Source organism: Oncorhynchus gorbuscha, unplaced genomic scaffold (genome assembly GCF_021184085.1).
Source record: "Oncorhynchus gorbuscha isolate QuinsamMale2020 ecotype Even-year unplaced genomic scaffold, OgorEven_v1.0 Un_scaffold_1089, whole genome shotgun sequence".
NCBI classification, from domain to species: Eukaryota; Metazoa; Chordata; class Actinopteri; order Salmoniformes; family Salmonidae; genus Oncorhynchus; species Oncorhynchus gorbuscha.
Window position 1 is genome coordinate 40,001 of NW_025745975.1, and position 15,123 is coordinate 55,123.

General features: G+C 43.8%; 1 protein-coding gene across 1 annotated transcript; it reads right to left on the reverse strand.

Moving 5' to 3' along the window:
- Positions 1 to 6,596: 6,596 nt before the first annotated feature.
- LOC124021208 (red-sensitive opsin-like) lies at positions 6,597 to 12,567 on the reverse strand. Its single transcript, XM_046336557.1, has 6 exons — positions 12,434 to 12,567; positions 11,498 to 11,794; positions 8,237 to 8,405; positions 7,940 to 8,105; positions 7,579 to 7,818; positions 6,597 to 7,322 (listed from the first exon to the last, which is right to left on the reverse strand). Exons 1-6 carry the CDS (start codon positions 12,522 to 12,524, stop codon positions 7,224 to 7,226), a joined length of 1,062 nt encoding a protein of 353 aa, XP_046192513.1. The 5' UTR covers positions 12,525 to 12,567; the 3' UTR covers positions 6,597 to 7,223.
- Between the last annotated feature and the right edge of the window lie 2,556 nt (positions 12,568 to 15,123).

Consider the following 15,123-nt stretch of genomic DNA (forward strand, 5'->3'; position numbering starts at 1 on the left):
TCCTCTCAGTGTGTTGTGACTCCTCTCAGTGTGTATTCAGACTGCAGTGTGTTGTGACTCCTCTCAGTGTGTTGTGACTCCTCTCAGTGTGTATTCAGACTGCAGTGTGTTGTGACTCCTCTCAGTGTGTTGTGACTCCTCTCAGTGTGTTGTGACTCATCTCAGTGTGTATTCAGACTGCAGTGTGTTGTGACTCCTCTCAGTGTGTTGTGACTCCTCTCAGTGTGTTGTGACTCCTCTCAGTGTGTATTCAGACTGCAGTGTGTTGTGACTCCTCTCAGTGTGTTGTGACTCCTCTCAGTGTGTTGTGACTCCTCTCAGAGTGTTGTGACTCCTCTCAGTGTGTTGTGACTCCTCTCAGTGTGTATTCAGACTGCAGTGTTGTTGTGACTCCTCTCAGTGTGTATTCAGACTGCAGTGTGTTGTGACTCCTCTCAGTGTGTATTCAGACTGCAGTGTGTTGTGACTCCTCTCAGTGTGTATTCAGACTGCAGTGTGTTGTGACTCCTCTCAGTGTGTATTCAGACTGCAGTGTGTTGTGACTCCTCTCAGTGTGTATTCAGACTGCAGTGTGTTGTGACTCCTCTCAGTGTGTAATCAGACTGCAGTGTGTTGTTGTGACTCCTCTCAGTGTGTATTCAGACTGCAGTGTGTTGTGACTCCTCTCAGTGTGTTGTGACTCCTCTCAGTGTGTAATCAGACTGCAGTGTGTTGTGACTCCTCTCAGTGTGTATTCAGACTGCAGTGTGTTGTGACTCCTCTCAGTGTGTTGTGACTCCTCTCAGTGTGTATTCAGACTGCAGTGTGTTGTGACTCCTCTCAGTGTGTTGTGACTCCTCTCAGTGTGTTGTGACTCCTCTCAGTGTGTTGTGACTCCTCTCAGTGTGTATTCAGACTGCAGTGTGTTGTGACTCTTCTCAGTGTGTATTCAGACTGCAGTGTGTTGTGACTCCTCTCAGTGTGTAATCAGACTGCAGTGTGTTGTTGTGACTCCTCTCAGTGTGTATTCAGACTGCAGTGTGTTGTGACTCCTCTCAGTGTGTTGTGACTCCTCTCAGTGTGTTGTGACTCCTCTCAGTGTGTTGTGACTCCTCTCAGTGTGTATTCAGACTGCAGTGTGTTGTTGTGACTCCTCTCAGTGTGTAATCAGACAGTAGTGTGTTGTGACTCCTCTCAGTGTGTATTCAGACTGCAGTGTGTTGTTGTGACTCCTCTCAGTGTGTTGTGACTCCTCTCAGTGTGTATTCAGACTGCAGTGTGTTGTGACTCCTCTCAGTGTGTTGTGACTCCTCTCAGTGTGTATTCAGACTGCAGTGTGTTGTGACTCCTCTCAGTGTGTTGTGACTCCTCTCAGTGTGTTGTGACTCATCTCAGTGTGTATTCAGACTGCAGTGTGTTGTGACTCCTCTCAGTGTGTTGTGACTCCTCTCAGTGTGTTGTGACTCCTCTCAGTGTGTATTCAGACTGCATTGTGTTGTGACTCCTCTCAGTGTGTTGTGACTCCTCTCAGTGTGTTGTGACTCCTCTCAGAGTGTTGTGACTCCTCTCAGTGTGTTGTGACTCCTCTCAGTGTGTATTCAGACTGCAGTGTTGTTGTGACTCCTCTCAGTGTGTATTCAGACTGCAGTGTGTTGTGACTCCTCTCAGTGTGTATTCAGACTGCAGTGTGTTGTGACTCCTCTCAGTGTGTATTCAGACTGCAGTGTGTTGTGACTCCTCTCAGTGTGTATTCAGACTGCAGTGTGTTGTGACTCCTCTCAGTGTGTATTCAGACTGCAGTGTGTTGTGACTCCTCTCAGTGTGTAATCAGACTGCAGTGTGTTGTTGTGACTCCTCTCAGTGTGTATTCAGACTGCAGTGTGTTGTGACTCCTCTCAGTGTGTTGTGACTCCTCTCAGTGTGTAATCAGACTGCAGTGTGTTGTGACTCCTCTCAGTGTGTATTCAGACTGCAGTGTGTTGTGACTCCTCTCAGTGTGTTGTGACTCCTCTCAGTGTGTATTCAGACTGCAGTGTGTTGTGTCTCCTCTCAGTGTGTTGTGACTCCTCTCAGTGTGTTGTGACTCCTCTCAGTGTGTCGTGACTCCTCTCAGTGTGTTGTGACTCCTCTCAGTGTGTATTCAGACTGCAGTGTGTTGTGACTCCTCTCAGTGTGTATTCAGACTGCAGTGTGTTGTGACTCCTCTCAGTGTGTAATCAGACTGCAGTGTGTTGTGACTCCTCTCAGTGTGTAATAAGACTGCAGTGTGTTGTGACTCCTCTCAGTGTGTTGTGACTCCTCTCAGTGTGTTGTGACTCCTCTCAGTGTGTAATCAGACTGCAGTGTGTTGTGACTCCTCTCAGTGTGTAATAAGACTGCAGTGTGTTGTGACTCCTCTCAGTGTGTTGTGACTCCTCTCAGTGTGTTGTGACTCCTCTCAGTGTGTAATCAGACTGCAGTGTGTTGTGACTCCTCTCAGTGTGTAATAAGACTGCAGTGTGTTGTGACTCCTCTCAGTGTGTTGTGACTCCTCTCAGTGTGTATTCAGACTGCAGTGTGTTGTGACTCCTCTCAGTGTGTATTCAGACTGCAGTGTGTTGTGACTCCTCTCAGTGTGTAATCAGACTGCAGTGTGTTGTGACTCTCCTCACTGTGTATTCAGACTGCAGTGTGTTGTGACTCCTCTCAGTGTGTAATCAGACTGCAGTGTGTTGTGACTCCTCTCAGTGTGTAATCAGACTGCAGTGTGTTGTTGTGACTCCTCTCAGTGTGTATTCAGACTGCAGTGTGTTGTGACTCCTCTCAGTGTGTATTCATACTGCAGTGTGTTGTGACTCCTCTCAGTGTGTTGTGACTCCTCTCAGTGTGTATTCAGACTGCAGTGTGTTGTGTCTCCTCTCAGTGTGTTGTGACTCCTCTCAGTGTGTTGTGACTCCTCTCAGTGTGTCGTGACTCCTCTCAGTGTGTTGTGACTCCTCTCAGTGTGTATTCAGACTGCAGTGTGTTGTGACTCCTCTCAGTGTGTATTCAGACTGCAGTGTGTTGTGACTCCTCTCAGTGTGTAATCAGACTGCAGTGTGTTGTGACTCCTCTCAGTGTGTAATAAGACTGCAGTGTGTTGTGACTCCTCTCAGTGTGTTGTGACTCCTCTCAGTGTGTTGTGACTCCTCTCAGTGTGTAATCAGACTGCAGTGTGTTGTGACTCCTCTCAGTGTGTAATAAGACTGCAGTGTGTTGTGACTCCTCTCAGTGTGTTGTGACTCCTCTCAGTGTGTTGTGACTCCTCTCAGTGTGTAATCAGACTGCAGTGTGTTGTGACTCCTCTCAGTGTGTAATAAGACTGCAGTGTGTTGTGACTCCTCTCAGTGTGTTGTGACTCCTCTCAGTGTGTATTCAGACTGCAGTGTGTTGTGACTCCTCTCAGTGTGTATTCAGACTGCAGTGTGTTGTGACTCCTCTCAGTGTGTAATCAGACTGCAGTGTGTTGTGACTCTCCTCACTGTGTATTCAGACTGCAGTGTGTTGTGACTCCTCTCAGTGTGTAATCAGACTGCAGTGTGTTGTGACTCCTCTCAGTGTGTATTCAGACTGCAGTGTGTTGTGACTCCTCTCAGTGTGTAATCAGACTGCAGTGTGTTGTGACTCCTCTCAGTGTGTATTCAGACTGCAGTGTGTTGTGACTCCTTCATTGTATTGCTGTGTTTTGGTGTCATTGGAGTCATTCACTGCGTTTGTTGTTGGTGTGAGAGCTGTGATTTAAATTTTTAAATGTATTTTTATTTCACCTTTATTTAACCAGGTAGGCTAGTTGAGAACAAGTTCTCATTTACAATTGCAACCTGGCCAAGATAAAAGCAGCAAAGCAGTTCGACACATACAACGACACAGAGTTACACATGGAGTAAAAACAAACATACAGTCAATAATACAGTAGAACAAGTCTATATACAGTATGGGGATGAGGTAGATTGGATGGGCTATTTACAGATGGGCTTACACATGGAATACACATGAAATACACATGGAATAAACAAACATACAGTCAATAACACAGTATTCATGAAGCTCGTCTGTTCAGCTTTTGTTCTCTTTCCTGCATGAGAACGTCTCTCTCTTTTTTACTCTTTTTACAAGTCATTTTGCATTTCGTTTTAATTACCAAGCTCTAGTGTCTTTGTAAGGACCATTAACGTTTTAAACTTCCCATAATTGAAATCTCAAATGGCCACTTAACCAAGATTGAACTAATTAAAGCTTCTGCCAAAAGAAGCATTCAGCCTCCCTGTTGTAGCTGGAAATACATGTTCTCTCCCCGAACCCGAAAACCTTGTCGTGGTTATTATGATCTGGAATCATGAAAACCGAAAACAGCCTATACTTGTGTCAGGACTAACATACAACCAAATTATGGCTGCCTAAATATGGTTCCCAAACCGGAAATGTTCTTCGCTCCATCCTTTTAATAACAACATCTATTGTTGCTTCTCTGAAATGAACACGTTAACATTAAAACCCCACGTCCAAGGTTATTGGTCTCGTGTTGCTAATTGGTCGAGCACGGCGCTTTGCAACGTCGGGGTTGTGGGTTCGATCCGAGAGGAAGAAGCGAGAGGGTTTTAGCATGTGTGGCACAAATCCCATTCAAGTCATGGGACCGATGGTAGCATTTTTTCGTGCATCAAATCATTCAATAGTATCTCAAGTTCATTTTGAAGCTCAACAAAGGGAATAAACAAGGGATAAACAGGGAGTAAACAGGGAGTAAACAGGGGGTAAACAGGGAGTAAACAGGGGGTAAACAGGGGATAAACAGGGGATAAACAGGGGATAAACAGGGTAAACAGGGGATAAACAGGGGATAAAGAGTAAATAAACAGTGAATAAACAGGGGATAAAGAGTAAATAAACAGTGAATAAACAGGGGATAAACAGGGGATAAACAGAGATAAACAGGGTAAACAGGGAGTAAACAGGGGATAAACAGGGAGTAAACGGAGTAAACAGGGATAAACAGGGATAAACAGGGTGTAAACAGGGGATAAACAGGGTGTAAACAGAGATAAACAGGGTAAACAGGGAGTAAACAGGGATAAACAGGGGATAAACAGGGTGTAAACAGAGATAAACAGGGTAAACAGGGAGTAAACAGGGAGTAAACAGGGGATAAACAGGGGATAAACAGGGTAAACAGGGAGTAAACAGGGTAAACAGGTGATAAACAGGGATAAACTGTCACGGTTTTCTAATGGTGAAGGAGAGTCGGACCAAACTGCTGCGTGTCGATTGCGATCCATGTTTATTGAAAACAAACGTAAACACGACTAAATACAAATACTATAAAACAAATAAACTAAACGAAAACCGAAAACAGCCTATACTTGTGTCAACTAACATCGAACAAGGACATCAAGACACTCAGGACAATCACCCACAATACAACCAAAGATTTATGGCTGCCTAAATATGGTTCCCAATCAGAGACAACGATAAACACCTGCCTCTGATTGAGAACCACTTCAGACAGCCATAGACTTTCCTAGAACACCCCACTAAGCTACAATCCCACTAAGCTACACACAAGCTACACACCACATACAAAAACCCATGTCACACCCTGGCCTGACCAAATACATGAAGAAAAACACAAAATACTTCGACCAGGGCGTGACATAAACAGGGGATAAACAGGTGATAAACAGGGTAAACAGGTGATAAACGGGATAAACAGGGGATAAACAGGGATAAACAGGGATAAACAGGGGATAAACAGGGGATAAACAGGTGATAAACAGGGTAAACAGGTGATAAACGGGATAAACAGGGGATAAACAGGGATAAACAGGGTAAACAGGGATAAACAGGGGATAAACAGGGGATAAACAGGGTAAACAGGGTAAACAGGTGATAAACGGGATAAACAGGGGGTAAACAGGGAGTAAACAGGGAGTAAACAGGGTCTGAACAGGGGATAAACAGGGGATAAACAGGGGATAAACAGGGGATAAACAGGGAGTAAACAGGGAGTAAACAGGGAGTAAACAGGGGATGAACAGGGAGTAAACAGAATAAACAGGGAGTAAACAGGGGATAAACAGGGGATAAACAGGGAGTAAACAGGGAATAAACAGGGAATAAACAGGAATAAACAGTGGATAAACAGGAGTAAACAGGGGATAAACAGGGATAAACAGGGTATAAACAGGAATAAACAGGGTAAACAGGGGATAAACAGGGGATAAACAGGGAGTAAACAGGGGATAAACAGGGGATAAACAGGGAATAAACAGGGAGTAAACAGGGGATAAACAGGGGATAAACAGGGGATAAACAGGAATAAACAGGGTAAACAGGGGATAAACAGGGGATAAACAGGAATAAACAGGGTAAACAGGGGATAAACAGGGGATAAACAGGGAATAAACAGGGAGTAAACAGGGGATAAACAGGGGATAAACAGGGGATAAACAGGAATAAACAGGGTAAACAGGGGATAAACAGGGGATAAACAGGAATAAACAGGGTAAACAGGGGATAAACAGGGGCTGAACAGGGGATAAACAGGGAGTAAACAGGGGATAAACAGGGAGTAAACAGGATAGACATAGAAAGTTAGACCATATTTTCATTTCATGCATTTCATGCATTTATTTTTTTTACATTTTGTATTTGCAAGAAGGGCTACAAAAACATTGTTAAATACATTGTATACACAATTATCTATTTAATATCATTATAATTTTTAAATAATTTTGTTTATTTGCAAGTGGGCTACAAAATGTTTAGCTCATAAGTTAAAGTGAAGGATTTTGGAAACATTAATTATTCATGTAGTTTTGTGAGGATCAGATTTCCATTGGCAGTTCATGTCAGTTCTCCTTAGCTGTTATTCTGTCTAGTTTATCCTCTACAGAGTGAAGGGAATGCAGTCCAAGATGGCTACTTTTTTGGGAGGGGGGGGGTCACTTCAACAGACATTGATAGGACTGTACCTATTCCCACAATGTGCCACTGCAACAGCTACAGTACGCATATCAACACACAACTCTCTGGTTATTATAAAGACCATGGATTATAAAAACTCCTTGGGGTGATTCATAGCAATGTTTTTTAAACACGTTACAACTGTATGACGTAAAACTTAATATTCTCCTGAGAATTTGTACTGTACATTTGAAAAAGTCCCATGTGGAATATCTCAGAACGTTCATCATTTGTTTCCAAGAGGTACAACGTTGTCTGGGGGTTTATGCAGGTGACACGGTGGAAACCTCTGTTTTTGATGTAGACACCTCCGAGCCATCTTCTTCTTCCTTGCCAAAGAGCTGCATGATGCACGTACGGAACTGGTGAGAGAAGAAGAAGAAGAAGAAGAAGAAGAAGAAGAAGAAGAAGAAGAAGAAGAAGAAGAAGAAGAAGAAGAAGAAGAAGAAGAAGATGAAGTAGAAGAAGAAGAAGAAGATGGAGAAGAAGAAGTAGAATGGAACATGAAGAGAGAAACTCTCAAAAATAAAAGTCTACATTTACTTAAGACACGAGGCCTTTAATAACTACTTTAGTAGTAAATGGATCAAAGTTCACAGCTATCAAAACAAAACACACCTGTTTATTCATGAAGACATAGATCACTGGATTCCAGATGGTGGCGCTTTTGGCAAAGTAGGCAGGCAGAGCAGCAGCCAGAGGGTGGAAAGCATACCCAGGGTTAGCCGCAGCAAAGCAGGCAAAGGCTGTGTAAGGTCCCCAGCACACACAGTAAGCAAAAATCATGACAACAACCATCCTGGACACTTCTTTCTCAGCCTTCTGCGTTGACTCAGAGTCTTTCTGCTGCGCGGCAACCTGTGTTCGTTCAGGAGAAATATATCCCATTGGTTAGATTTATCCCTCCAATATGCATTTTCAAAACGCCACAACGTAGCTGCTTGCTACGTGTTATGGTATATTTGAAAATATCACTTACGGCACGGATGGCCAGCCACACAAACAGGTAGCAGAAGACGATCACTCCCAGGGGCAGGAAGCAACATGTGATCATGAGAACGATCATGTATGACAGGACCCCAGGATCCTCATTACCGCCGAACACATCAGGTCCACAGGACGTTTTCAGTCCATGAGGCCAGTACCTGATTGAGGGAGAGAGAGATACAGAGATGGGTTGAATATTGGTTGAATAATGGTTGAATAATGAAACCTTTTTTTAAAAACTATGACGTTTTTCAATCCTCAGTGAAGGGAAAAAGAGAAGATGTCCCACCTGCTCCAGCCGAAGATAGGAGGGGCGCACCAGAAAGCAGACCAGACCCAGGAGAAGATTATACCTCCCGTGGCCCATTTAGCATCAAACTTGACATTTCCAAAGGGCTTACACACCACCACCCATCTCTCCCAGGAGATGACCGCCAGAGACCACAGACCAGCAATACCTGCATGAGATATACACATTAGATATACACATTAGATATACACATTAGATATACACATTAGATATACACATTAGATATACACATTAGATATACACATTAGATATACACATTAGATATACACATTAGATATACACATTAGATATACACATTAGATATACACATTAGATATACACATTAGATATACACATTAGATATACATATTAGATATACACATTAGATATACACATTAGATATACATATTAGATATACACATTAGATATACACATTAGATATACATATTAGATATACACATTAGATATACACATTAGATATACATATTAGATATACACATTAGATATACACATTAGATATACACATTAGATATACACATTAGATATACACATTAGATATACACATTAGATATACACATTAGATATACACATTAGATATACATTAGATTTACAAAAGGTCCATTCTGATTAATGTCATTATGCTATGGTGTTTTAGCAACAGCCAATCAGTCTTTATCAGCGCTGTGCAGCAATGTAGAATTACCTTCTTAAACCTTGTGTGGTGTTCGGGTCTGTGGGACCCATTTTCAATGTTTACTAAAAGAAACATGATACAACTTTTTTTTTTCTCTAACCTGAGACTCATTGGCCTTGGTTCAATTTCTGTGAAGAACATATAAAATAACTCATTTTTATTTAATAATTTATTTTACATTTACATTTTTTTTTAACTTCAAGGTCTCAGAGCAAAGTGACGTCACCGATTGAAACGCTATTTAGAGCGAACACCGCTAACTAGCTAGCCATTTCACATCCGTTACACTCACCCCCCTTTTGACCTCCTCCTTTTCCGCAGCAACCAGTGATCCGGGTCAACAGCATCAATGTAACAGTATAACTTTAGACCGTCCCCTCACCCATAGCCGGGCGCGAACCAGGGACCCTCTGCACACATCAACAACAGTCACCCTCGAAGCATCGTTACCCATCGCTCCACAAAAGCCTCGGCCCTTGCAGAGCAAGGGGAACTACTACTTCAAGGTCTCAGAGCAAGTGACGTCACCGTTTGAAACGCTATGTAGCGCGAACACCGCTAACTAGCTAGCCGTTTCACATCCATTACATATGTCTGTGTGTGTCTGACTCTCCTCCCTTGGCCTGCTGTAACTATATAAGTGAGATGTTAGTAAAATTCCTGAACTAAGTGTTTTCATCATTCTAGATTGTAGCCGGTAGCAACAAGAAGAAGCTCTGCAATGTGTGTGGACCCAAGAAGGACAGGAAGTCACGGTACACATGCAAGAAATGCAAGACATACATTTGCAACACACACACACACAGTAAAACTCTGTCCCTCGTGGTGTGTAGACCGGCCTTAATTTGTTCTTCAATGGGGCTCATTTATCATTTTCATAAAATACTGTAAAATGTGTCCTTCCAATTTGTTCAGTTCAAAGCAATAAACATCAGTAGTGATGAAAACATTGTTTCATTTGTATTTTTTCAAGATTAACATGACTTATTCCACCCATGTCTTGATTACAATACATATATATATATTTTTTTAATCTAATTTTATTTAAAAAAAACAAATAGCGCTTTTATTGATAAATGTGATGTAGCAGAGGTTAATGGAAAATATTAACCATGTATGCTGTCTATATTGCTTGTAATTGATATAAGTCAACATCTAAGTATTAAGTATTTTTACGTAAATTGTTATGGCTGTATTGTTATAAAAAAACATTAATGTTTTGGGTCCATCAGACCCGTGAACGTTAGTGAAAAACAAAAACATATTTATTTTACTCTTATTTTACCAGGTCAGTTAACTGAGAACATTCCCATTTACAGCAACAACCTGGGGAACAGTTACAGGGGAGTGGAGGGGGGGGATGAATGAGCCAATTGGAAGCTGGGGATTATTAGGTGGTATGAAGGACAGAATGGGACACCGGGGTTAACACCCCTACTCTTACAATAAGTGCCATGGGATCTTTAGTGACCTCAGAGAGTCAGGACACATGATTAACGTCCCATCCGAAAGACGGCACCCTACACAGGGCAGTGTCCCCAATCACTGCCCTGGGACATTGGGATATTTTTCTAGACCAGAGGAAAGAGTGCCTCCTACTGGCCCTCCAACACCACTTCCAGCAGCATCTGGTCTCCCATCCAGGGACTGACCAGGACCAACCCTGCTTAGCTCCAGAAGCAAGCCAGCAGTGGTATGCAGGGTGGTATGCTGGGTAGTATGCAGGGTGGTATGCTGGGTGGTATGCAGGGTGGTATGCAGGGTGGTATGCAGGGTGGTATGCAGGGTGGTATGCTGGGTGATATACTGGGTGGCATGCAGGGTGGTATGCTGGGTGGTATGCAGGGTGATATGCTGGGTGGTATGCAGGGTGGTATGCTGGGTGATATGCAGGGTGGTATGCAGGGTGGTATGCTGGGTGGTATGCAGGGTGGTATGCTGGGTGGTATGCTGGGTGGTATGCTAGGTGGTATGCAGGGTGGTATGCAGGGTAGTATGCTGGGTGGTATGCAGGGTGGTATGCAGGGTGGTATGCTGGGTGGTATGCAGGGTGCTATGCTGGGTGGTATGCTGGGTGATATGCAGGGTGATATGCAGGGTGGTATGCTGGGTGGTATGCTGGGTGGTATGCAGGGTGGTATGCAGGGTGGTATGCAGGGTGGTATGCAGGGTGGTATGCTGGGTGGTATGCTGGGTGGTATGCTGGGTGGTATGCAGGGTGATATGCAGGGTGGTATGCAAAATGGGTGGTATGCAGGCATCTGGTATACTGGGTGGTATGCTGGGTGGTATGTTCTTTGGTGTGCAGGGTGGTATTCTGGGTGGTATGCAGGGTGATATGCAGGGTGATATGCAGGGTGGTATGCTGGGTGGTATGCAGGGTGGTATCCAGGGTGGTATGCTGGGTGGTATGCTGGGTGGTATGCTGGGTGGTATGCAGGGTTATATGCAGGGTGGTATGCTGGGTGGTATGCAGGGTGGTATGCTGGGTGGTATGCTGCTGGCTTGACCACCACACAAGGGTTAAATATGAAACCAAATGGAGTCGATATAAAAACGCATCTTACCACATGTGGCGACGGTGAATCCCTCAAAGACACACATTGGGTGTCCAAGAATAAAGTAGCCAAACATCTGGTTGCAAACGCTGATGGTGCTCGCCAAAAGAGTCTCCGCAATGTCGGCGAACGCCAGGTTGACCAGGATCCAGTTGAGAGGATGTTGGAGCTTCTTGAATTTGGCAGTGGCCACCAGTACCAGGCCGTTGGTGAAGGTTGAGGCGACGACCACAAAGAGCATCCAGAGTGTTGAGATGTTGTACACCCATCTTGGAGCAATGTGGTAGTTGGGGCCCTCAAAAGGATCTGCAAATTAAAAAAAAGAGAATTTAAAAACATATATGTATTTGAATATAAGTTGAATGCAACTTCCAAATCAAATCAAATCAAATGTATTTATATAGCCCTTCGTACATCAGCTGATATCTCAAAGTGCTGTACAGAAACCCAGCCTAAACCCCCAAACAGCAAGCAATGCAGGTGTAGAAGCACGGTGGCTCCCTAGAAAGGACAAAACCTAGGAAGAAACCTAGAGAGGAACCAGGCTATGTGGGTTGGCCAGTCCTCTTCTGGCTGTGCCGGGTGGAGATTATAACAGAACATGGCCAAGATGACTTATTGATGTAGTCAAATGAGAACAGTGAGTAATATGTTGAACAGAATGTGTGCATCAAAAGTTCTGAACAAAGAAAAACATTGTCATGACTCCTGAAATCTACTGTATGTATTAGTGTGTATACTGCTACTGCCAGTCGTGAATGGTATGTCTGCTGTTGGTGAAATATCTTATGAAGGAAAAGACCTTTCAGCAACATCACTTACCATTATCTTCTGTAAATATACAACAACTACAATACTTTAGGATAATCCACAGAATTAGGCTCTTTCACTCCTTCTACCGGATGATATCAAGCCCAGGCACTACACTGACAGGATTTACTGTACCTTTGGTATGATTGCTGTTGGTGTAGGCGAAGTCTGATTCTCTGGTTGTATCTTCTCGTCTCCTTGCAGCAAACACTCCTAGCTCTGCCATCCTGGACCGGTGAATAGGAGCTAGTGAAGTTGACTGCTGAAGTCCGTGCATCTCCACTGTCCTAGTTTATATAGCATCCTTTGGGTGTTTTTAAAGGATTACGGCCTTGGAGGAATTAGGGCAGGGTGTGTGATGGTATGGACTGGACTGTCTTTCCTTAATTACCGTTAATTACCACAAACGACTAATTAAGGAGGATTTCAGAGGCCCATAATCTTGTTTGAAAGGGCATTGGTGGCGTAGGAGGTTAAAAAGTAATATAAAATGGAATGCTGCTGTAACTGTGGCCCAGACTTGTCAGTAGAATGGCATTGGGACGAGGTAAGTGAGTGCTCAATATCTAACCTTCAAAAAACACAATCACCGTCACGCAATCACTCTTCAGATTGACAATACAGAATCAAATCAAGTACCTCATATCCATCAACTTACAACATTATGAATAACTGTATGGTCATTTTCCATGAAGAAACATTTGTGGGACTTGCTTTAACTCTTTAGAGGTTTTTTTTATTTTTGGGGGGAAGGGGAGGAGGAAGGGGGGAGGTAGTGATTGGTAGTACGTACTGCTGTTCTGATTTCAGATTTGAATATCAGAGAAGTAGACCAAGGTCACATACTCTCTACGTTTTTGTCTACGATGCATCGTTGGGAGGTAGCTGATTTTTTAAAAGTCCAAATGTGGACTCATTGTCTCATCCCCTTCTATTGGTCCCAATGTGGACTCATTGTCTCATCCCCTCCTATTGGTCCCAATGTGGACTCATTCTCTCATCCCCTCCTATTGGTCCCAATGTGGACTCATTCTCTCATCCCCTCCTATTGGTCCCAATGTGGACTCATTGTCTCATCCCCTCCTATTGGTCCCAATGTGGACTCATTCTCTCATCCCCTCCTATTGGTCCCAATGTGGACTCATTGTCTCATCCCCTCCTATTGGTCCCAATGTGGACTCATTCTCTCATCCCCTCCTATTGGTCCCAATGTGGACTCATTGTCTCATCCTCCTATTGGTCCCAATGTGGACTCATTCTCTCATCCCCTCCTATTGGTCCCAATGTGGACTCATTCTCTCATCCCCTCCTATTGGTCCCAATGTGGACTCATTGTCTCATCCCCTCCTATTGGTCCCAATGTGGACTCATTGTCTCATCCCCTCCTATTGGTCCCAATGTGGACTCATTCTCTCATCCCCTCCTATTGGTCCCAATGTGGACTCATTGTCTCATCCCCTCCTATTGGTCCCAATGTGGACTCATTCTCTCATCCCCTCCTATTGGTCCCAATGTGGACTCATTCTCTCATCCCCTCCTATTGTTATCATTTGAACGTTCTGAAAAGCTCCACGGCAGTTCCTTCAGCAGTGGGCGAGAAGTTAGCTAAATGAGTTGCCGTGGTTACTAAAAAAAGCTGTATCGTTTCGATCTGTACAAGCTGTGTTTCTGTTTCCGCTTCCAGATTTGAAAAGCCAAGATGCGGACCAAACACGTCTCACCGTCTACGTTGTTGTCTGACTTGTTGGTCATGTGGTCTTTAATCAGACCAAAGACGTCTCATCGTCTACGTTGTTGTCTGACTTGTTGGTCATGTGGACGACGCAGACCAAAGACGTCTCATCGTCTACGTTGTTGTCTGACTTGCTGGTCATTGTGGTCTTTAATCAGACCAAAGACGTCTCATCGTCTACGTTGTTGTCTGACTTGTTGGTCATGTGGTCTTTAATCAGACCAAAGACGTCTCATCGTCTACGTTGTTGTCTGACTTGTTGGTCATGTGGAACTGCAGACCAAAACGTCTCATATCAACGTTGTTGTCTGACTTGCTGGTCATTGTGGTCTTTAATCAGACCAAAGACGTCTCATCGTCTACGTTGTTGTCTGACTTGTTGGTCATGTGGTCTTTAATCAGACCAAAGACGTCTCATCGTCTACGTTGTTGTCTGACTTGTTGGTCATGTGGACGACGCAGACCAAAGACGTCTCATCGTCTACGTTGTTGTCTGACTTGTTGGTCATGTGGACGACGCAGACCAAAGACGTCTCACCGTCTACGTTGTTGTCTGACTTGTTGGTCATGTGGACGACGCAGACCAAAGACGTCTCACCGTCTACGTTGTTGTCTGACTTGTTGGTCATGTGGTCTTTAATCAGACCAAAGACGTCTCATCGTCTACGTTGTTGTCTGACTTGTTGGTCATGTAGACGCAGAATGTCTCAGGCTACGTTGTTGTCTGACTTGTTGGTCATGTGGTCTTTAATCAGACCAAAGACGTCTCATGTCACGTTGTTGTCTGACTTGTTGGTCATGTGGACGACGCAGACCAACGTCTCACCGTCTACTGTTGTCTGACTTGCTGGTCATTGTAGACAGACCGAAGACGTCTCATCGTCTACGTTGTTGTCTGACTTGTTCGTCATGTGGTCTAACAGGCTGATTTGTGTCAATATGTCGTGATGTCACAATGGGGAGCTTTAGAATGTTAAGGAGATCCCATTAAAGTGGATGGAGAACTGAACTTAAAAAGAACATATCAACAAGTTAAATGTAAGAAACTCAATCCAGACCAGTCGACAAGTTTTAAAGTTTAAACAGCGTTTCT